The sequence below is a fragment of the Parasteatoda tepidariorum genome, chromosome 6 (assembly GCF_982258835.1).
Source record: "Parasteatoda tepidariorum strain Cologne lab strain chromosome 6, Ptep-v5.0, whole genome shotgun sequence".
Lineage (NCBI taxonomy): Eukaryota > Metazoa > Arthropoda > Arachnida > Araneae > Theridiidae > Parasteatoda > Parasteatoda tepidariorum.
Window position 1 is genome coordinate 103132872 of NC_141760.1, and position 24666 is coordinate 103157537.

General features: G+C 31.4%; 1 protein-coding gene across 2 annotated transcripts in view; it reads left to right on the forward strand.

Annotated features, from left to right (window-relative positions):
* Positions 1-1710: 1710 nt before the first annotated feature.
* The window catches only part of LOC107453521 (choline/ethanolamine transporter flvcr2a), a 41676-nt gene continuing 18720 nt past the window's right edge, over positions 1711-24666 (forward strand). Inside the window, exons 1-3 of one of the 2 annotated variants that reach the window (XM_087166308.1) lie at positions 1711-1803; positions 12410-12825; positions 19932-20110. In XM_087166308.1, coding sequence (XP_087022434.1) covers positions 1748-1803; positions 12410-12825; positions 19932-20110 — 651 coding nt within the window. In that variant the 5' untranslated portion in view covers positions 1711-1747. Of the gene's footprint in view, positions 1804-6399; positions 6695-12409; positions 12826-19931; positions 20111-24666 lie in introns of those variants that run through there. The other variant, XM_087166309.1, reaches the window with a different exon arrangement.

A 24666-nucleotide genomic window follows, 5' to 3' on the forward strand; every position in this document is an offset into this window, starting at 1 on the left:
GGCAAGGGGATTCTAACCTATGATCCGTCTACCTCTGAGGATATTTTACGTCAGCACTGTGGTCGGTACGAGCTGGGTGCAGATTTCGCATCGACCAGACATTGCTGGGATTCGAACCCAGCTGACATCATTGGGAGGTGAACGCTCTATCCCCTGAGCTACCACGGCTCGTAGTAGACTGATTTTAAAGACTCGGTTCCCAGTAGAACACCGAAGTCAAATATCACTGGCTGCATTCAGTGAGCAGGTGGGTGACCATTTTGATCAGCCTACTCAGGGATCAAGGGTGTGCGGTATCGGTCCCCATTAAAATGTTCTTCGTTAAAGTGCTGGACTTCGCGTGCAGATCTTCTTGTTATCAAGGGGGGGGGGGAGAACCAGTTTGCAGAGGATCGAAATTGTGGCGGCATGTCTTCGGATCTTCCTCAGGGATGTTTCCCAGAACATAGCCAATAGCCTATTATGCAGCTCTAGCGCAACACAAATAAAGTTCCTATATATCTAAAAACTAGAACAAACATAAGAAAAGCGAGTCTGAAATAGAAAATTTCTCTTTTAGCTACATATTAATTTTCCAGGTACATACTGAAGCCGAATATACATATCCTGAAACAAAATAAATAAAGGAGGTCCTGAAATTTTAAGTTTTAAATTATATTATTACAAAATTCTCTCATTTTAAAAATTATGGTCATTCTTTTTCGAATTTTGTGTTCTGTAGCATCATCGAATTTAAAAATGATTGAAATTTCAAAAAACTATGCGGAAATTTGTAAATTTACATTTGCTCGAAAGGCAAAAAACTTACCTGAAAACTAAAAATGATTTTTCCAAGTGGTACTATTAAGATTATATAAATACTTTTTCATTTTGCTAAAAGCTAAATACGCGCTCGACTGATTATCATGCCCCTACTCGTTCGATTTGTTCATATACGGTTTTCTAAATCAATTTAAATTAAATTTGATAACTCAAAACAAGGAAACATATATTTTGCTTCCACTTCAAAAAAAAATAATTAAAATATTTCGATTTAAAAGAAACAAATTAAATCTATGCAAATTAATAAATAAAAAATCTGCAGAACTCGTCCCTCTTGTTCTGTTACTGTAGTGCACATTAACGACTCTTAAAATCTTAGCTGTAATTTAAAAAATTTCGCGGTAAATTTATATTAATAAATATGTGATCTCAAGAAAATTTATAATACATAAGAATCTAAACAGTCTCGCTTTAATTTCCTCCATTTTTAAATTGAAACTCTTTAAAGTATGAAGATTTTTTGAAGATATTATGTAACTACTTTACCATAATTCTGTCCATCGGTGTAATCTGTAGGTACAGGATCAACAATAGTAACAATGAGGTTATTAAAAACAATCTTAAACCACTATCGGAAGAAAAATCTTACATCAAAACGATTTTTATCGATTCAGCTATAAAATACAAATTAAGCTTTGTTCATCTCTACTAATGATTATAAATGTTATATTACTAATGAAAAATGTCATTAAAATAACTTTTTTTAAGAAAATAATAATAAAAAAATTCTATAACGATATCAAAGCTATTCTTAAAATAAAATGCCCATTGTTTTTAAATCAATAATTTTTTTTTTTTACTGAGACTCAATTGAAATATATGCTTATTACCTTATGCTAATAATTATTTCGATATCTTATTGTTATCAGAAGAGTTAGTATCCGAACTTGTAGTCTGTTTCAATACTCTTTTAAAAGCAAAGTGAATGTTAATACATAACGTTTTTCCATTTCAATCGGAAACAAGTATTGGAAAATTTGAGTAAGTTCTATAAATTCACATTTAGTGAATTATTCTTTTCTGCCTGTATTGCATTATAGGATTTTAAGAGGTTTTTTTTTTTAAACAAATGCAACGATTTTTTTTGAGATCTGAAAAATGAAAAATTTTTTAAACATAGAAAAATATTATCAAGCGAACTTTGTTGGCTCAGGAGTGCTTACCTTCTAATGAGGTGACACGGGGTCATCTGACCAATGCAATAATCGCGGAAAAAATTTAATTAATAACAATACTTGTTGAAAGAGCCGTGGTAGCTCGCGGGACAGAGAGTTCGACTTCCAATGAGGTGAGCCAGGTTTGAATCCCAGTGATGGCAGGTTGATACGAATTTCGCACCCAGCTCGCACTGACCACAGTGCTGACGTGAAATATCCTCAGTGGTAGTCAGATCACGGGTTAGAGTCTCCTTGCTGTCAGACTAACCGTAGGAGGTTTTCTTGGTGTTTTTTCTTCATGCAACTCAAATGTGGGTTAGCTCCATCGAAATGTCCCTCAACGAATTCAAATTTCTTCCAATACTTGATCTAGGAGTTCCCTTGTCTTCTGGTGTAGGTTCGAAATGACAAGGCTACGGAGTTGAACATCGGTAGTCATAAACTCAAAATCAGCTGTTCAATGACGGTTATTATATATTGGCAAACTGGAAATTAAAATAGAATTTTTTATGTTATTATTTTCACCTTATTTATTTTAAATTACTAGGTGCTTCAACCCCCCCCCCCCGTAGTGGCTTGTATTCCTTATTGCTCTTCTTTCTTAAACGTTGATAAAAATTAGATTACTCTGTTTAAAAACTACAAAATTATTATAATTCTAGGTCAGCACGTTTGGTTAACGTGCTACTAGTAGCGAAATGAACTGGTACTTAAGCTAGAGAAATAATTAACTGTTCCTTTTAGAACAAAAAAAAAATATGGAAACTCAGGAATACAAAATGTGCGACAGAATAAAAAGTGAAAATGAGAGGTAGTTTTATTTGTTAACAGTATAGAACGATAGCCTTAAAACAGTTCGAATTGAAACATAATATCTTTTTCGGGCCGGGATAGCCTGGTCGGTAGGGCGCTGGGCCCATATCCAAGAGGTCGTGGGTTCGATCCTCGCCGGCCGAAGACTCCCCGTGTAGTAAATGGTGACTGATGCACGTTAAATCTGTCGAGTCTCAAAGTCCTCCATGTTCCCACAACAAATCAATACCTCTGGGGGTACTGATCCAGGAGTTTCCTTGTCTTCTGGATTGGTTCAAAATTACAAGGCTACGGAGTTGAACGTAAGTAGTCGTAAACCCATGAAATTGGGTCGGCTGTTCAACAACGGTTATAAAATAAAATAAAATATCTTTTTCGAGTCTTTTATATTCTTAAAAATCTCGATACAATTTAATTTGTCAACATCAAAACTCACTCCATTGTATTTATACATTCGTTTTTTTTTTAAACTTTTTAGAGATCAAGTTAAATTCAAGCTTATAAAGTGATAACTCCAGAGAGATACATTTATCTACAACGATAGATAAATAATCAATTTTTAAATCAAAAAAGAAAGAAAAATTGCAAAAAGAGCACTTAAAACTGCAAAAACGTTTCGAATGAATTGAAATTTCTAAAAAGAAGCAAATGTTAAACTCATATACAAAATTAGCACTTTCATAGTGTCAATTTTCAATCCCGTAGTTGCATATCTGCGAATCGTGAGTGGCCCGCATGTTATTTTTTATTACAATCTTAACACGTAATGATTAAGTTGATTATCGAATACTAAGTGTTTTATTCCGGCGTACTCAAAGTACATTTCTCTACACAGTTTTTTTTGCATTCCCAAACTTCTAAGTTTTTCAAAGTTACTAAGTTTTTGCGCAGCAAAATAAAATGTCCAGTAAAATTTAACACTTAAATCAGCGCGTCGGTGATTTCTACATTTCTAATATACTGAGAAAATGTGGAAATTTAAAAATGATTGTTTTACCAAATCTCATTATTGTTTTTGCTTAACTATTAATTATCAATTCAGAGTCGCGGTGGCTCAGGGGATATAGCGTTCAATTTTTAATGAGGTGAACCGGGTTCGAATCCCAACGATGGCTGGTGGATACGAATTCTGCTTGCTCCTTGCACGACCACAGTGCTGACGTGAAATATTCTCAGTAGTAGACGGATCGTGGGTTAGAGTTCCCTTGCCGTTAAGCTAACCGTGTGAGGTTCTCGTGGTTTTCCTGTCCATGTAACGCAAATGCGAGTTAGTTCCACCAGAAAGTCCTGAGCGAAGGCAAATTTCTTCCAATACTTGATACGGGAGTTCCCTTGTCTTCTGTATTGGGTTCAAAATTACAAGGCTAAGGAGTTAAACATTAGTACTCCAAACCCAGGAATTGGGTCGGCTGCTCAACGAAGGTTTTTAAATAAAATATTAAAAATTATCAATACAGTTTTTATGTTTATCTGCATTTATATTCATATAGATTTATATAAAATCAAAAAAAATAAATATAATGTAAGCAAGAAAAGATATTCCAATGTTTTATGTTCAGTGCTAATTTAGGTTTTGCAAAAATTCGATATATTCAGAAAATACTTTTTTCTTGGCAAAAATTTATAGGTTAAAAATGATTGACCCATTCCTTTAATTTTATATTCGTATTTATTTCAGTTTTTGGTCACAATTTTGTTTTGTTTTATTTTAAATTTTTCTTGCTTTTGGTTTTGAGATAAATTTTGATAATTATTATTTTCATATTCTTTTAAAAGAATGCAGAAACAAAAATTAAATAATTTACGAAACAAACGCATAAAAATCTAATTTCAAGAGCAAGAAGTGAAAGCCGGAATCTATGGCCCATATATCACGACTTATTAGCAATGGTCGGTGTGTGAAGGTGAACAAACATAGAAATATATGAGCACCCAAGTCTGGATTCGAACCTGTTCCAGACAAAGACCGCTTTTTAACCATAAGGAATAGGAACTTGATAAAATACTCATTATGTTTTAACCTCGAAATAAGTAATATAATTTATTTTTTTTTTAAAGTCAATTCCCTTTAGGTCAAGAAAGAAATTTTTTTTATTTTAGTTACTTTTTATTAAATAATTAAAATTTTTTCCCTGATCTAAGACTAAAATGTATTAATTAAATTTAATTAATGTATTAAGATTTGAAAAAAAAAACTGTATTATCATCAAGTATCATCCACTACAAGATTAAAAAAATATATTTCAACTTGAATAAAAAGTATTTTATTAACTATTTAAAATGTGAACAAGACATATAAATATATATAGGGAGAGTAGGAACTTATAATAGGAATTGAAAAAAAAAGCTCGTGTAATGAGACACCCATAAAAGTATACATTTGATGACGTGGAATACACGTGCTACCACGTATTGTTCTTTATTGAATTTATCTGAAGCAGCGAATGTTGTTGTTGTTGTTCATTTACGTCGCACTAGAGCTGCACTATGGGCTATTGGCGACGGTCTGGGAAACATCCTTGAGGATGATCCGAAGACATGCCATCACAATTTAGATCCTCTGCAGAGGGGATGGCACCCCCGCTTCGGTAGCCCGACGCGAAGTCGAGCACTTTACGGTAGAACAGTTTAACGAGGACCCATACCGCACACCCTCGGTCCCTACGCGGGCTGATCCGAGTGGTCACCCACCCGCGCACTGACTGTAGCCAGTGATGCTTGACTTCGGTGATCTGCTGGGAATCGTGTCTTAACGATCAGTCCACTGCGGGACAATTTAAATGTGAGCATTAAACTATTATTTTGCTCAAATAGAGCTATAAGTTAGAAATTATCACTGATGTTATTTTTAAAATACGTGAAAAACTAAATCGTTTATTGTAAAATTTAAAACAATGACTAACGCTTAACCCATCAGAAAATTCCATTTCGTTTTTTGTTCATTCCTATTTAATGAATGAATTAATATTTGAATAAAAAAAAACTGTATTTACATAAAGTATCATTCACTACAAGTTTAAATAACTGTAATTGAATCTGAGTGGATGAATAAAAAGTATTTTATTAACGATTGAAAATTTGAACAAAATATAGGGAGAGTGTGGACCAATAGTAGGAAGTGAATTAGTACCCAAATCTGGAATCGAACCTGTAAAAAAAAAGGACCGCTTTTTAACCATTAAGGAATGAAGGCATAATCAAATACTCAATATGTTTAAACCTCGAAAAAATATAATTTTAAGAGAAACCGGTACAATAGCAATATGCAAACATATAATTTTGGTAAGGATTCAACATGTTTAAACTATTGATATATCTTAATATGTTATAAACATGCTACTTCATAGCTGTAAATCAAAATTATCACCTTATATTTCTTTACAAGGTGCACGAAACACTATAATTAAATCATGAATTCTAACTAAATATTTGGTTTACATTTATACCAACAGTTTTTTCTTGTGTGTGTTTAGTTATAAATCAAAACGTTAATTTATTATATTTTTATAGTCCCCAAAACAATGTAACTTATGATTTGAATACTGGTTAAGACTTGGCTGAAATTACGGGAGAAAAAGATATAAACCCTGGTATGGGCAATGAAACTGGGTTTATCATTCATGGCGATTATTCGAAAAGCAACATTCTTTTGAAAACAATGATCAATTTCCAGTTCTGATTTTTAACGGAATCTTTTTTCCATCAACCGTATATCTACGGGTTATTGCTTTGAGAATCGTAAAAAAAGTGTTGAATGCATAAAAGACGTATAATTGCATTGATTATGGTTCCAGTTAGAAGGAAGAATGGCTGCAGTTACAGTTAGCTTATATTTCAGAGGTATATTATTTTTAAAGAAGTTTACGCAAGAAAAAGTTCTCAAGACTGAATTAGAGAATAAGGTAAATAATGATTCTGTTGTCCTAATTGGTTTAAGAAATGCTAAGAGTGTTTTTTAATAAATTGGTTTATACATTTATTTGAATAAGAGAAAATTGTTTCTGAAAGGGCTCGTTACGGGTATTTTTTTTTTTTAATAATGTCTGAAATTATGAAATAAAAAAAGAACTTTTCATTCTGCAGAAAAAATAGCAACAAAAAAATATTTTTTTCTACACGAATGTCAATTTAAAATTTTAGTATTACAGTCCCTGCCGAATTATTAGACACACTGTAAGATTCTATGTAAAATCTTAATTATCAGGTGATACTATACAGCTTTATTGTTTTTACGCGGTTTGCACTTGTTTACATTCTTGTATCAATTGGCTGAATGAGACAATATATAATATAAATTCGACAATAGGATAAATTAGACGATATATTATATAAATATAGATTATTTATTATATCAGGTATTATATTAGTATATTATAATAAATGAATCAAATTATTAAATGCACTGTAGTGTTTTAATAATTGCATGTTTTGCACGAATTTATATGCAATCTTGTATATATAATTCTCTTACGTGGCTCCCAAATTTTGGCTGTATTTCTTTTCCGCCGGTGGTAACGTTTGCTTTGTTTTGTTTACGTTACTATTTCTCTTACACGGCGAATCGACCAAAGATTGCCTCTAAAAATATCACATGCCGAATCTAGCTGAGGTGGCTCAACATATAGCGCTTTTTGAAACGGAAACTGAAATAGCAAGGGAGCATCAGCTGCGACAATCTCATACTATTAAGCTAGGCAGAAGTGAGTAGTCTTTGTCGATAGATCTCTATTTTAGTATTTTGTCGAAAGCGCTCTTTTTCACGAATTTATTTGACGAATTTATATTACGAATTTATTTGACGATTTTTGATTTATATCACGAATTATACTATAGCACGTTTCTAATAGATTTAACGATGTCATTTATTTTAATTCAAATTTATTTTAATGACTTAGTATTTACTAAAAAGATGTAATTTTTTTAAAAAAAAAAGTTTTTATATGGATTTGAATGATTGTTTTGAATTTTTAGAATTTTGTGCATTTGAAATGTACCTAAGTTAGTAGCGAGTGAAGCAAACCATATAAGATTGCGTAGCAATTTTATGGGGGTTGGATAGCGTTAGCGAGCAGGGAGCGCATCCCACTTGTATTTTTATATTTAAACATACATGTAATGAGTTTTAATTAGAGAGATTTTTCATTTTCTTCCCATTTGTATTTATTTTTGAACGTATTGCATTACAATGTTAACCAATTGATACACGAACATAAACAAGTGCAAACCGGTTTCAGTCTCGTAAAAACAAAAAAGCTGTATAGTATCACCTGATAATTAAGGTTTTACATAGAATCTTACAGTACGTCTGATAATTTGTACATCAATGCTCAATACTCATGAAATATGGATATTGATCTATACACAACACTACCAACAGTGCCGGAATAAGCGTACTCGGGGCCCTAAGCCATTCAAATTTTTAGGGCCCTTAGATTGGGGCCCTTCACTATTGGAAATTTCAATTTGTTTACTGGTTGATGGAGCTGGTGAAATGTATCCTTGAAAAAAACAAGACGTCAGTTTTGGTATTTTTGCTAATTCTGCAGCATCATTGATTTTTTTTTCTCCTTCGCAAACTTCCCTTTTCTTCGACCTACTCAGATAAATTCGTGGCATTTGTTATTCCAAAGAAATAATGTATAAAAAAAAAATGTACCTTGTCAGCAAATGGAGAATCATTTTTAATTTCAATTATTTAATAAACAGTTACAAATTTTTTTACATTTTATACGACATAAAAAGATTAAGCTATAAGTATTTCAATATATAAAATTTGATTGGAAGTGACCATCAGTTGCGTGAGTTTTTTTTTCTAGAGTATAAAAAAATAAACTAACACCTTTAAGTAAATAATTTTGTAATTATTTATTGATCAAATAGAATTACGGACGCTAAATAATTATAAAACTCTAAAAAGAATTATGAGACACTTCAGTTGAGGCAATGAATAACTTCTTTTTCATTTAAAACGTCTCAATCACGTCAACAACATTTAATTCCTTGCTTCTTGTTTAAACAAGTCTCAGGTCGCTATAGTTACTGCCTTCAATGTTTTCGCTCACAAATCAAAATGACAAATTTGAACTTAAAAAACATTGATAAATCTTACAACACATAAACTGTAATAATACTCATAAATAATAGCTAATATAAGTAATAATTCATTATGATTAACATTAAGTAAAAAAAATTATCTTATTTTATTGATATATATTTTAAAATTGATTTCTTTTTTTTTTATTAAAAAAAGCATTGTTTTTCTTAATTTTTTCAAATTTATTTTCAAAAAATCCATTTTAAGGGGACCCCTAATCATTGGGCGCCCCAGGCCATGACCTATTGGGCAATCCAGCACTGGCTAGCAACGTCACGCTGTTGTTGATAGATTCGTCACTTTCATATGCTTTCATTAATATGCAATTCAAAAAGACTAGGAGGCTCCGCCCCCTGCTCGCTAACGCTCGCCAACCCCCGAGAATTGCTACGCAATCCTATGTGATCCACGCCGTGAACCATGGCTCGCTGCGCTCGCTCGCCAATGAACACAATGTTCTAGCAGAAAGACATAATATATTATCATCAAAGACATAGTATTTTATCATCAAAGACATAGTATTGTACTTATGTAGAAGAATTCTACCAATGTTCTTATTGGCTTTTAAAAAAGTATATTAGCTATTTAGATTGTACATGGTGAAAAAATCAAAACATTAGCTAAATAAGAAACATATTAACAAAATAAATTATCAAATATTGCTTCACTAATATTCTGCATTTTAAAGCGTGAAAATTCAATGCATAAATAAACGCGAAATATAAAAAAAATTCAATGCATTCAATACAAACACTTAAACGTTTTTTAGACGTTAAGTTAGCTCCCAGTAGAAAAATATCAATTCAACAGCGGCCTTTTAAAGCATTCTCACTTCAATTAATTAATTAATTCCTAATTGGGTATAATATGAAAAAAAACACAACTACTTCGATTTAGTAGGAACAACATATGACGCAATGCTAAACGAATGGAATTTAGTTGTTGCTTATTTAGTTATTGTTATTAGTAGTTGTTGTTATTTGTTTTAGTTGTTGTTGCTTATTTAGTTTCAATAACTTATAGCAATAAAATCTGGCGAGCAGCTATTTAAACGATCGAACACTTCGTTTGTTTATTTGTGGCTTGAAGCTAGGCTCGCAGAAAATGCCGTTCATTGGTTAAATTTAGTAGGAACAACACAACCTGTGACGTAGGCTATATTATACCCAATTGAGTTTAAATTAAATATTGTCATGTTTTTAGTGCATGAATCTGATTTGAACAACCTGATAATGCTCACTCTGGTTATTGTTATCTGGTTGCTCACTACGTGCTCTTGCGCGCCGAATCCAGTCAATTAAAAATGAAAACTGTTGCCAGCGCGAGAAAAGAAATATCATCGGTTTTATTGATACATACATACCTACATACGTACGTATTAGCGTTTTATATAATAAGATAGATAGATGTTCGGGTATTTAAAAATTCCATTCAGACGTGCATTTCATTGAATAGCATCCCCTCCAGAACATGTAAAATTAGTAAGAATTTATCAAACACTGATTAATATATATTTTACACCTGTGGTTCTAGGCATGAAAAAGATGTTTATCATATTATCTAGCAGGTTATACTAGTTAAATATATATTTTTTAAATTTGAAGTATAAACGTATATTTTGCTTGAAGTTCGCTAAAATACTGTGCTGTAGCTACCACTATGATTATTAAGCATCAATTCCCTAGTACATATAAGACATGCTAACTCGATTCTATCTTGCGATACCTTCTGGTTGATGAAGAACGGCATAGTCGTCAGCTCTTACCCCACATTGATGGCCTCCATACGTGATATTAAAGTGCCTACTTCGATAGATGGTCCGCATAAAACAGTTGACTTGTTATTTTTGTCTGCTTCGTTATCCTGCTCACGATGTTGCTTTTCAGTCTCATTTATACTTAACGGTATCCTGCTCACACTCAACTGCTATTAGCAACACAGGAGCAACCAGACATCCAACCGTAAACGTAATTTAGCTCTCACGAGAAACACTCAAAACTCGGCGAACTTAATACAGTTCTTACCACAAGATCTCAAAACTTGGTGAACTTAATACAGCTCTTCCGGTCTTACGAAAATACGGCAGTTAGGGGTATCAGTTCGTCGAATTCGATCCCTGGTAAAATTCCGGTGGGGAAGTATTGTGGCGTAACTACCACTACTATTATTAAACATAAATCCACTAGTATATAAGAAATGTTAACTCGATTCTATCGTGAGGGTCCTTCTGGTAGATAATGGAGAGCCAAGCCGAAAGTTGTTCTTAATTATACGAAAGAAACAATACTGACTGGAATTTTATTTAATTACGTAACGAATTTCCACCGACTCTACTAAAAGAGAATCGATGTTTCTGACAAACGAATTCTCCAGGTCATTGATTAGACGAGCAACGTTGAATTTACAAAGATAGTAGAGAACAATTATTTTTACGTTTATAACGGGTGCATCAAGCATAATAGAAATTAGTTTCAAAAATTCTCAATGAGCAAAACTGAACAGTTTAGGGCCAACGTTAATACCGATTAGAAAATCTTTGGTGAAAGTAATTTGAATTGAACAAAAAAAGGCAATAGTCGATAGGACAAAATGTTATTTTTCCCCCACACTATTTTAGAGCAGACTGATGTTACATTTGTGCTCACTTCTTAAGGTACATGAGTTTGAGCTATTAAGATATCCTAAACCGTCTATGACATAACCGCACCTATCAAGTAAATAACAATACTTGGAAACAGATGAAAAAGTCCCCTTTAAAGAAATGCACAGGGAAACATAAATAATCATTTTTTACTGCATTTCATTTCTAAACAAGAAACTTGACTGATACAGTTAGGGCAAACAGTTTGAAGTGGATACAGTTTAGGGCTAACGTTAATATCGATTTGAAAATCTTTGGTGAAAGTAGTAATTTGAATTGAACAAAATAAGGCAATAGTTGACAGGACAAAATGTTATTTTTTTCACCACACTACTTAGGTCATTAGATTAGGCTGATGCTATATCTGTTCTCAGTGCTTAAGGTACGTAAGTTTGAGCTATTAAGATATCCTAAACCGCCTATGGCTCATCTGCACCTATGAAGTAAATAGCAAAGCGTTGGAATGTAGGAAAAAATCTTTTTAAAGAAATGCATAGTTTCATAGTATTTTCTACTGCATTTCCTTCCTAAACAAGAAAGTTGATTGAATTAAACAGAAGTTTTTTCTTCAATTTCAGCGTTTGAACAAGAACTTAACTGATTTAATTCCAGTTTTGTTCTCTGGATTTTTAATGAAATTTAAGAAAGGAGGGATGCTTAATTATTTTTTTTTTTATTGAGTTAAACTACCAGCATTCCAATGAAGCACACGCAAAAAAGAAAAATTCTATATACCGGCCTGCACGCTGCAAGTTGTAGTAGATTTGGCGTTACCAACGGTGCACGAGGGGGCCTACTACATTACACCCCAGATGCTTAATTATAATAAAATGTGTTTTCCTCCATCTTATTTCTATAACAATATACTCCTTATTATTTCAGGATGAATACACATTATGCAGTGAACTCATCAGAAAACAACATCAGAGAGAGTTCTTTCACATCTAATCTCAACAACAAGCATCAAGACGCACACTGTGACACTGAAACTAATGTGCACGCAAACAAAGTTCACAGACCATCCATATGGGCTGAGTCCGTAAAACTGTTCAAGAGAAGATTTGTCATGATGTTCATATTTGCATTGTGTTCAGCAATGAATGGCGTCCCCCAGTTCATGTACACAGTCATAGCCGATGTCATCGCTTGCCACTATGACACAAGTCTGGACTCTGTTAACTGGACGTCAGAGACTTTCATGGTAGCGTTTTTGCCTCTGGTATTTCCTGTAATGCTTCTGATGGACAAGAAAGGATTGAAAATAACGTTGATTATTGGTGCCCTTTTAAACTTTGCCGGTGAGTTTGCGTTATCTTTGATTATTAGACGCACTATAAGATTCTATGGTAAATCTTAATTATCAGGTGATACTATACAGCTTTATTGTTTTTTTACGCGGTTGGCACTTGTTTACGTTCGTGTATCAATGGGTTAAATTAGAAGATATATAATATAAATTCCACGATTAGACAAATTCAAGGACATATTATATAAATATAGAATATTTATTGTATAAGGTATTCTATTATTAAAACGCAATAATTAGATTAAATTATTAGACACACTGTAGCTTTTTAATAATGATATGTTTTGCACGATTTCATAGGCGATACTTTTTTATTTAAACATACATATAATGGGTTTTAATTCAGGAGATTTTTTATATACTTCCTATTTGCATTTATTTCTAACGTATTGCATTACAATGTTAACCCATTGATGTACGAACATAAACAAGTGCAAACTTGTTTCAGCCACGTAAAAACACTAAAGCTGTATAGTATCACATGATGATTAAGATTTTACATAGAATCTTACAGTGCGTCTAAGAATATGGCATAGGTTGGCACTGTAGTTATATGAAACGCGATTTTCATTTCAGATTAAAATCTCTTACACAAATAAATTATTGAAGTGGACTTTTCGTTTCGTTTACAATCACATGCTAATTTCAATTTACAAGTGTTACTTATGATATACTTATTATTAATTAAGTGCTTCTTATGATATACTATTACTTATTAGGTTACTTATGATATATATTATTAACAGAAATCACGTAATTCGTTTTATCTATATTGAGTTTTAAATTGTTACCAATAAGAGTTGCTAACACTCTATAAGGGACAGTCTGATATTTATTCTTATTTGCATACTAGGGGGCTAAGTCCCCTGTTCGCTGCCGCTCACCAACCCCGATGCTTGCAATAATTGTTGTTTCTTGGCAGAAAACAGTTTTTCTACTAAATTTAAAGCTATCCACTTAACATATACATGTACTAAAAGGAATTCTGTTTGCTTACGTTTTTGCTTCCACTTCCCACGTCCAAATATCATTATCTATTAGATCAAATATTATTATCCAAATATTATTATCTATATTATTATCGTCCAAATAGAATTTTTTATCATTATAAAAATTTAGATTTATTGGTGAACAGAAGTAATTTTTCTAAGCAATCATTTTTTAAAACAACATTTATATTGTTATAACATTATATTGATCAAATAAATTTTGTAAGTTCAAAACCATATTGAAGTTATACTTCTTATGCGAATTCCAACAAAGTTGCGTTAAACGTTCAACGCTACATTTTTATTGGCCGGGAAATCACGTGGTAGGATCCAGTTTTCCCTCATTCATTTCCATATTGTTTTGCTTCTCACTAGCATAAAAATAATAAAAGTATTGTTTTTCTATAAATATTTTAGTTTGTTTTGATACACATATAATTTAATAGGATATTATTTTTTATTTTCAAATTTAGTGGATACCAATTGTAAAAAATGAGTGAAAACAATCTCACGGACAATGCGACGGATTTAAGGTTATGTCAAGGTACGTCTCTTGTGAATATCAATTGATTGTTAGGTTTTCGCTTTTGAAATTACATTATGACGCATTCACATGCATTATTAATACAAATACATTTTCCATGGCGAGACGATGAGGCAACCACAAGCACTTCCACTGGTTCAAGAGGTCCACGAGGGAAAAATGCACAATATTACCGTGATTACAGAGCACGGAAGCGAACGGAGCAGGCAAAAGAGTCGTTGAATAGATCCTTCTACGACTGCTGATTCTTCTACAATTAACGTCGCAGGTTACGAAGTTTAACTTCTTCCGCGCGGAGAGACTCCACGCTCTATTCTTTTTAGATATTTTCGCTTACCAAATGGGTGAATATATTAAATTCCATTCTTGCTTTGCATCTTATTGTGCGTGAAGCTAGCTTACCATTAAGTTCTAAATCCTTTAACAGATCTCCTTAACTGTAATTTATGGCAGTATATTAATGTTATTTGCACAAAAACAAACTTTATAAAACGGTTAATAAGATTAGACTACCTTTCTAAATAACTTTATGTTAAAATGTAGCGCAGAATTATAATATAATAACAATAAGAAGAAAACTACAATTATCTAAGTTTTAAACTCTTGTATTAAAAGTATAATAATAGCAGTACATTAAAAAAACTTCAAATTAGGGAGACAAAATTCGCGATCGCAACGAACTATAGGGGGCGTTGCTGTATGAGATGAACACCTGCGACTTCTATATGAACAGTCATTCAGTTACTCTGGAGATGCCTTTAATGTAGCGAGTAGCATTGTAACACTCCTTCTTTATTGTGACTAATTAAATTAAAAAAAATTTTTTTTGATATTCTTCCTTATGCAAAAGAAAACAAAATGGTATGTCTTTTTTTTAGAGAAGGAACATCCAAAACACATCGGAAAAATATTTGTACATTAACAGAAAAAAATATGCATATTCTTATAAGAGTTAAAACCTAATGCCCGAGATTGTTGTTAATTTACGTCGCATTGGAGCTGCACAATGGGCTATTGGCGACGGTCTGGGAAACATCACGGAGGATCATCCGAAGACATGCCATCACAATTTTGATCCTCTGCGGAGGGGATGGCACCCCCGCTTCGGTAGCCCGACGACCTGCGCGTGAAGTCGAGCACTTTACGGTAGCACAGTTTAACGAGCACCAATACCGCACACCCTCGGTCACTACGCAGACTGATCCAAGTGGTCCTCCACCCACACACTGACTGCAGCCAGTGATGCTTGACTTCGGTGATCCGCTGGGAACCGTGTCTTAACGATCAGTCCACTGCGCTAATGCCCGAGAAATAGTTTTACTAAATTTAATGATATAACCTGAAAGGCCTATTTAAACTTTACATTCCATAGTTTTAAGAATCATATTACTTCAAAAATTAAAATGAACAAAAAGTATACATAAGCCTCATAATTTTATGAAATTTAATTTTGTAAAAAAAGTTTTTTGAAAACAATTTTTATCAAAAAATTTCAAGTTCTATAAAAATCATTATTTAGAAACTAAGAAACGTAAAATAAAGAATGCTGACGAAACAAAAACAAAAAAACAATTCTTTCTTGTCGCCATTTTTTAGTGCTACGAAAACTCGTCTTTGGGATTTGCCAAAAGCAAAACAAGATGCAATTTTATTTTTTCAGGAGCGAAATATTTTACCGAAAAAACGAAAATGTACCAATTCTCACGACATGAAACTTTATCTTAGTAAACGTACGTTTTGGAAATGTTATATCATTTGGAATCTTATTTGTCAGAGTTCATATGGCGATATGATTGTTTTGAATCTATGCTAAACACTATACCGGCCCATTATCCACCGAAATCCGATTGACTACTTAAAATTTTAAATAAAGTATTTTATTTTATAATTTGTCGCAAAAAGTTAAAGTGTAATTTCAGATTGTCGGCACTTAAAAACGGCCAAATCTGTAGCGGCGGTGGCATTAGTACGTAAGTACCGAATTTTTATTCCATACTTTTCTGAAGCATATTACTTCAAACATTAGAATATACAAGAAGTCTACATAAACACATAATGTTATACCATTTAATTTTTCAAAAAAAGTATTTTGACAGCAATTTTTATCAAAAAATTATTAACTAAAAAAATGTAAAATAAAGAATTCTTAGGAAAAAAAAACGATTTTAAAAATTCTTTATATTGAAAAAAAATTTTTCATATTGTTTCTTTTTTTATTCTTATGGTTCTTAATCAGACGTAAAAAACCATTCTGTAGAAAACTATCATCAAATAAGAAAAAAAATTTTACAAGCAAATTTTTTATTATAAAAATCATAACACTCACCTGTTTTATAAATCCGCAGAATTCCAAATGAAATGTTCTTCGTTTGAAAATTTTATTTTAAGATAATATATGCATAGATTATCTCTTCAATACTTTTAGATAACATACCACACATCAAAATTTTATAATTGTAAGATCTCGATATGAATTTGTATATGTATATGTAGCTTAAAAACAGAATAGCTGACCTCTAGTTGAAATTATTCTTTCAAAACTAAAATCTGCTTACCAAGGAAACGATAAAAAATTATTAATAATCAGCACAAATGAAACTATTTCAAGTAGTTCGGATGATTCTTTATTGTTGTTTTCCGAATTATATAGATACAGAAATATATACTATTCTATAAAGAAGAAGAATATTCTATAACTATTACAGTTCTGTAAGTTCTGAATTCACTTTATTCTTTGGAATGACGAAAGCAATGTTGACTTCACTTTAATTTGTAATGAATTGAAGACAGAAATTTTTTTACCGTAATATGCACATCTGTAACAGCAAGTGATCATAAAATCCGAAGTTATGTTGTTGGTAATAAAAAGGTAAAAATTATTGAGAAATTGTTCTTCAAATGCTTGGCAAGTTCTGCTTCAATGTTTGGCATGTTCTGGTTAGTTTTTTCAAGTTCTTCTACCTTTTTCTTAGGGAAATTTTGCTTCTTATTTGCTGCTAAGAAAATGGCGTCCGTCATGGCCAATGGTTATGATGGAATTAATGTCCGATATTTTCAGTCTCAAGCTAGAGGGCGTACTCGAGCGTTGCAATCGCGAATTATAAATCGAAAAACAATTCCTTTCTGACTTTTATTACTTTTATGCTGATGACAACCAAAACAACATGGAAATGAATGCGGAAAAACTGGATCATACCATTAGATTTTTCGAAACACAAAAATGCACAGACAACAATGGAAAGCTGGCACACCATTCTTAGATTTTTTATATACTAGTGGACTGCGCCCCCTGCTCGCTAACGCTCGCTAACCCCCGAAAATTGCTACGCAATCTTATATGGTTTGATTCGCAAACCAAGCTCGCTTCGCTCGCTACTAACTTAGGTACATTGCAAATGCACAAAATTCTAAGAATTCAAAACAATCATTCAAATCCATATAACAACTTTTGTTTAAAAAAAATACATCTTTTTAGTAAATACTAAGTCATTAAAATAAATTTGAATTCAAATAAATGACATGTAATTCGTTAAACCTATTAGAAATGTGCTATAGTATAAAATCTTAAGATAAAATTTCTAAAACTGATATCTCTTTAAAAAGGTTGAAATTTTGGCTATAATTAACTCTATTAAAAATTTTAATAAGTGAATTGCAATGGAAAAACCTGCATAAACAAATAAATCTGCCTAGCTTATGCTCTGTCTGGTTATTTCAGTTTCAGTTTTTAAAAGCGCTATATGTTGAGCCACCTCAGCTGGATTTGGCATGTGACATTTTTAGCGGCAATCATTCATTAGCGGCAATCATAGTTGATTTTCTAGCGTTGCCATTCGGGGAGTTGTAATGAGGCTTTTTTTGTCGCCGTGTAGGAGAAATATATATATAGATAGTAAAAACACCTCTGCAAATTTAACATACATGCACAAATTAAATTTAAATTAATCGCGGACTTACCAGATAAAAGTCAAATTGTATCTATGGATAAATAAACAAATGAAACTAATCAAAAATCCAATCAACTCAATTCGAAATATATTATTACTATTATGCATATATTAATAGTATTATTTTAAAACTTTTTCCAGTTAATGAAAAGATTTAAAGTGAATTTACATTATTGATATCAAGCGTTCTTTCTTATTAAAATATTACACTTTATTTAAATATTATGCGTAATGTTTAATAAATGTTTACTCAAACTTATCAATGTCCCATCATAACCTGTTCTGCTATTTAAAGTATGTTTAATTCGTACACCTTCCTACGAATGACAAAAAACTTCGATTTGAGAGAATTACAAAAATTGTGATCTAATTATTTCGAATTTTTAAAGTGCTAATTATAAAGGTTTTTATGCAGTCTTCAAATAGCATAGCAGCAGTTACATAATTAGAAAAATCATGTTAACTTTTTGTATGTTTTACAAATTGTGACATAAACATATTATCAAAAACGAAAAAAGCAGTAAAATGGTATATATATATATATATATATATATATATATATATATATATATATATATATATATATATATATATATATATATATATATATATATATATATTCCGAAGAGCCATTACATTATGACCACCCTGCTAATAACATGTAGGACCACCTTTAGCCTTCAAAACTGTTAGCACCCGCCGCGGCATTGATTCCACAAGGTGGTGGAAGGTAGTCTGAGGTATCTGGTACCAAGCGCTCATAAACTGGTCCTGCAATTCCCTCACATTGCGAGGGGGTAGCGTGGCAGCACGAATTTGGTTTTCCAAGTAGGACCACAAATGCTCTATTGGATTAAGGTCAGGTGAATTTCGGGGCCTAAACATGACTTGAAAGTCATTGGAATGTTCCTCGACGATTCGACCCTTATGACATGGTACATTATCCTGTTGGTAAACACCGTCCCCCGCAGAAAAAACTGTTGCCATGAATGGGTGAACCTGGTCTGCAACTATGTTCAAGTAGCTCACAGACGTCAGGGATTGTTCTATGACGAATATGCGTCCTAATGTGCTTCAGAAAAACATTGTTCCTGGACGAGAAACCATGAAAACCTGGGCGAGTCCATTGTTATAGATGAAGGGTGGTCATGTAATGGCTAAAAGTAACGGAAGAAGATGTACACAAAAACGTCACTGCTAAGCAGCTATAAGCTGCTCAAAACTGACTAAAAGCAGCTAGATCCGGCTCAAAGAACTTTCGAGTGCCGTATTTCATACTTTAACGATTAAGTAATCATTATTCTATAAAATATTTACTTAAATCACAGAATTAAAAAAAAAAACTTAATGTACTCTAACTGAAAATCTTTATCAAAATTCCATAATCAAAATTCCGTAATTCCATAATCAAAATCTTAATGTACTCTGACCTCATGAAATACCTAGTTATACCATGAAATAACGGAATTCATACTTTATACCATATTTAGGTGGAAGCGATGTAAATTGAAAGGTCAATGACCATTTAGCTCTATTTATAAAATAATTATATCATACTATGTTTTTAAATCATATCAATTGAAAAAAAACTATTGATTTGTCACTATTCAACTTTTAGGTTCGCTATTCCAATGTTTTTCGTTCGAGCCAGATCGTTTTGTCTACGTGTTGGTTGCTTCGTCCTTCTATGCCATTGCTCAAGTATTCCTTCTCAGTCTTCCACCCATCATAGCTGGAGTTTGGTTTGGTACAGCTGAAGTTGGATTAGCCTGTGCTATGGGAGTCTTTGGAAATCAGGTATTTGATGGTGGATTATAGTGCTAACAAATATTTGTCTTATCTGAGCTCGCATGCAGATCGTATTTCTTAACCAAAGGAAAAAAAAGTCAAGGGGAAATGCTGAGAAATTTGTTTTTAAGAAAAAAGTGGAATAAATTCGCATAATTTCAATTCAATCTATGCCTTTTTAGCCCATTTAATTATAGTACAACAACTTGTACCGTAAGTTTAACGGTGACTTGATATTGTACCCTTGTTTATGTAAAAATGACCAACTAGAATGCCGTTTTTCAGGAAATAAACTTTTTTAACTTCTGCTTCTCTTGTAAGATTTTTTTCTTTATTTGGAGATTTTCTTTTCAGATTTATACTTTGGAAAAAATATACTTTAAAAATTATTAAAAATTAACAACTGAAAATTTCATTTAAGTAGGGAAATTTGTTCAATGATCAAGATCAATAATCGATGTATATATGTACCACATTGATCAAAAAGTTCCCGGAATAACCCTCGGGTGGTGCTACCATCGTTCCGATTTGAGTTCTGTTTTTTTTGTTGGTACATCTGTTGTTGATATTCCCTCTAAATCTTAGCGTCATAGCTTGACATTTGCAAAAGTTACGTAGCCAAGAGTACGTCTATCTCTGTGTGTGCTGGAGATTTTTTACAATTTTAGAAATGGATTTAAATTTGCAACAATGAACTTGTATTAAATTTTGCGTAAAAAATGGATTTAATGGTGCGCGAACGTTGGAAAATTGTTTCGGCAACGATTCTCTAAAGAAAACGGTCGCTTACCAGTGGCACGAGCGGTTCAAAAGTGGTCGTGAATCAATCGCAGTGGCAGACCATCGACATCGAAAACCGACGAAAACATTGATAAAGTAAAAGAAATGTTGGTCAATAACCGTAAATTAACCATCAGAGAGATAGCGGAGGGCTTGAACATTGCCTATGGATCCGTTCCAAGACATTTTGGTTAATGATTTGGGTTTCCGTCGTGTAGCAGCAAAGTTGGTGCCAAAAGACCTCAATTTCATGCAAAGAAGAGACCGTGTTGACGTTGCAAACGACAACACGGTGAGGCTGAATCCGATTCCACATTCATCAAAAAGATCATTACTGGAGACGAGACGTGGGTTTATGAGTACGACACGCAATCCAGACAGGAGGCAAGTGAATGGCGTTCATAAAATGGTAATGGCGTTCATCAAAGTAAAAATCGCAGGAAGCACTGATGGACATACCGAAAACCGAATATAAAAAATGTTTCGAGGATTGGATCAAGCGCTGGCATAAGTGTCTTGCAGTCGATGGGGATTACTTTGAAGGGGACAATATAGATTTAGATGAATAAACTTGTAATTTTTATTTTCGGAATAAATTCCGCGAACTTTTTGATCAAGGTGATATATATATATATATATATATATATATATATATATATATATATATATATATATATATATATATATATATATATATATATATATATATATATATATATATATATATATATATATATAATCAAATTCATAGATTTTACAGGAATAATTCTAACTATAACGAGTTTTTATTAGATACTAATATGTATATACTAACGATTTAATTAATAACCATTTTCCTAGTTCATTTCTTAAATTCTATTTTAAAAATATCTTAAAAAACTTGGTACATTAATTTTTAATTTTTATTTTTCTGTTTTAAGAATGAGCTCTGATTTTTTCAAGGTAGGAACTAACTATGATAAGCTGTCCCTAAAGCCACTGGATGGAATAGTTTGGATGTATGACCTTTTATACTGGATTAGTTAAATATTTTTAGTTACTTTTTAATATTTGTAGCCTCTTAAAATTAATTTAATTTTAATTGTCCAGTATAATAAACAGTTTATTTATTTATTTACTATTTTTGTATAAGCGGAATGGGCTCTGGTTCGTAAAGAACCACCCCAAATGAATGCAGGTGATACGTGTATACTTTAAAATTATGTAAGGTTGTATGAATGAAGGATAAAACCTATAAACGGTTTTCTATTCCTGTATGCAGGCTCTGATTTTTAAATAAGTCACCCTATGAAAGATGGATATGTGTATTCTGTAAAATTATGTAAGGATTTATGAATGAAGGATAAAGTCTATAAACGGCTTTCTATCCTGACAGACTGACTTTTAAATTAATTTCCCTATGAATGATTATTATTATTATTTTTTTTAGTCTGCTAATTTAATCAATCCGTTAAACATTTTTATTATTATTTCAATTTTATTACATTTTTACTAATTTTTCTCATAGATGGCAGCACTAATATTTTACTTACATTTTTTTTTCTTTTTCCTTCTTCTTCGATCAAATATATATTTATTTCTTAATTTTATTTTATTCGATTCAAGCTATAAGCACAACTTCCAATATTTTACATCTTCGCGATTTTTGTTAACTGTTTTATTATTGTACTTTTAAACCTAAACCGCGTTTTAATTCACGCCGGTAAGTTTGATTTCTTTTTTCATTTTTCTTTTATTTCATGATTTTTTACAACATAAGGTTTTTTGCGATATCGACACATATAAAGAATAATTTTTATCTTAGGATAATTATTCTTCATTCAGAAATATCACATTTATAGCAATAGATGTGTCTTGATAACGACTATTTGCTTTTACCTTTCTTGTTTCTCTACAATTTAGTTTTTTATTTTATTCATGTTTTTCATGTTAATTTGTGTTTATATATATATATATATATATATATATATATATATATATATATATATATATATATATATATATATATATATATATATATATATATATATATATATATATATATATATATATATATATATATATATATATATATATATATACAAGAAAACTACTTTTTTTTACTTTTTGTGATCTATTTTATTTATTGTTATTTTTATAAAAAATTTTTTGAGTGCTCCTCACACTATTGTATTAATATATTTTGCTTTGGCTTTATTGATACAATATCAGAAAGCACTCTGTTTTGCGGATGTAATCGTGTGAGCTGAAGAAAAGATTATATCTTTTTTTTTCCAATTTTTTTAATAAAATTTAATTCTTTTTTTTTTTTCATATTATTTATATATAAACTATTGTTTGTTATTTTTTACTTATTATCCCTTCCCCCTTTCTTTTTATAAGTCTATAATTTTTCTTTGTTTTATTCTTCATTTTGAAGTACTGTGAACGATGACGGAATTTGAAAATAACAACACATCAAATATTATTTTTTTTTAATTTAATGTAACTTTTTCTTATAAATTATATATACAGCGAATTCTGAAAATATTAGTCAACAATATTAATGGAGTGTACAATATTTTTTGTCATTTCATCTTTAGCTAACACAAATAAACTGGATGGTTTGCACAATCGAGAGCATGCCACGGACAATTGTCCGAGTGAAAAACATGGTGTGCTCAAATCTAAAACAACGACAGACATTGTTTGGCCTTGTCATTGCAAATGCCACTCTAATGGGAAACTGAATGCGTTTAAATTGAATTGGCACATCTGTGCGTATAATAGGGATTCGTGGAAGTAATATACTTTCAACCCGGAATTTGTCATTTAAAATAGTGACTTCGATAACGTTGTTCATTAATTTTTTAACGACTAATCGCGTGCCGTTGCACAGCCTTGGTGTGTTCAAATTACTAAACAAAATAACCGGAGATCCAACTTTGAGTACTAAATTATGCGGTGGCGCGCCTGGTAAATCCAATGAGGTTAAAAAATTTGGGAATTTATGTTTATATATAGGGGAGATTTGGGTAGCCCCGCTCACTTAAGGAGTATTGCTTATATTTCTGTATAATACTGAGTAATAATCAACATTTTTGCATGTTTCTATTGTTTTATCATCTAATTAAATAATACAAAAAGAATAATCCAAGAAAAGAATAGTTAAACTTAAAAGAATAGAAATTTAAAAAAACATATTTTTCAGCTCTTTTCAAAATGAGTCGGGTAGCCACGCCCAGTTACAAAAATTGTGTTTTTTGGCTATTTCTTCAGGCGTAAATGAAAATGACCAATGTATTGACAATAGATAAACCTCATTTATCATTTTTTTCACAAAATTATTTTATTTATTACATATTTATATATTTTTAGTGAATTCTATCATTTAATAACAACAAATGTCATACTTATTATCATTATTAATGTATATTAATATATTATAATATTAATATATATTTATATTAAATATTTAACGAAAATAATTTAATTTAAGTAACACTAATTAATAACAATAGTTGTTTTTCAATATAAACTTATTTGGTTAATCTCTTCTTATAAACTTAATATAAAATACTTCTTATAAAATTACAAATTCACTTTGTATTTTGATTGCATTCAAATGCTTCTGTAGATTGATTCGTTCACAAATAAGTGAAAATAAATAAGTAAGCAAATAGCTTATCATAATATTTATGATTTCTTGATATTAAATTTAATTTGGACATATCAATTACATTTTAAAAATATTTAATTTCTCATTTTTAAATATATAAATTTATGTTTCATATAATATTAAAACA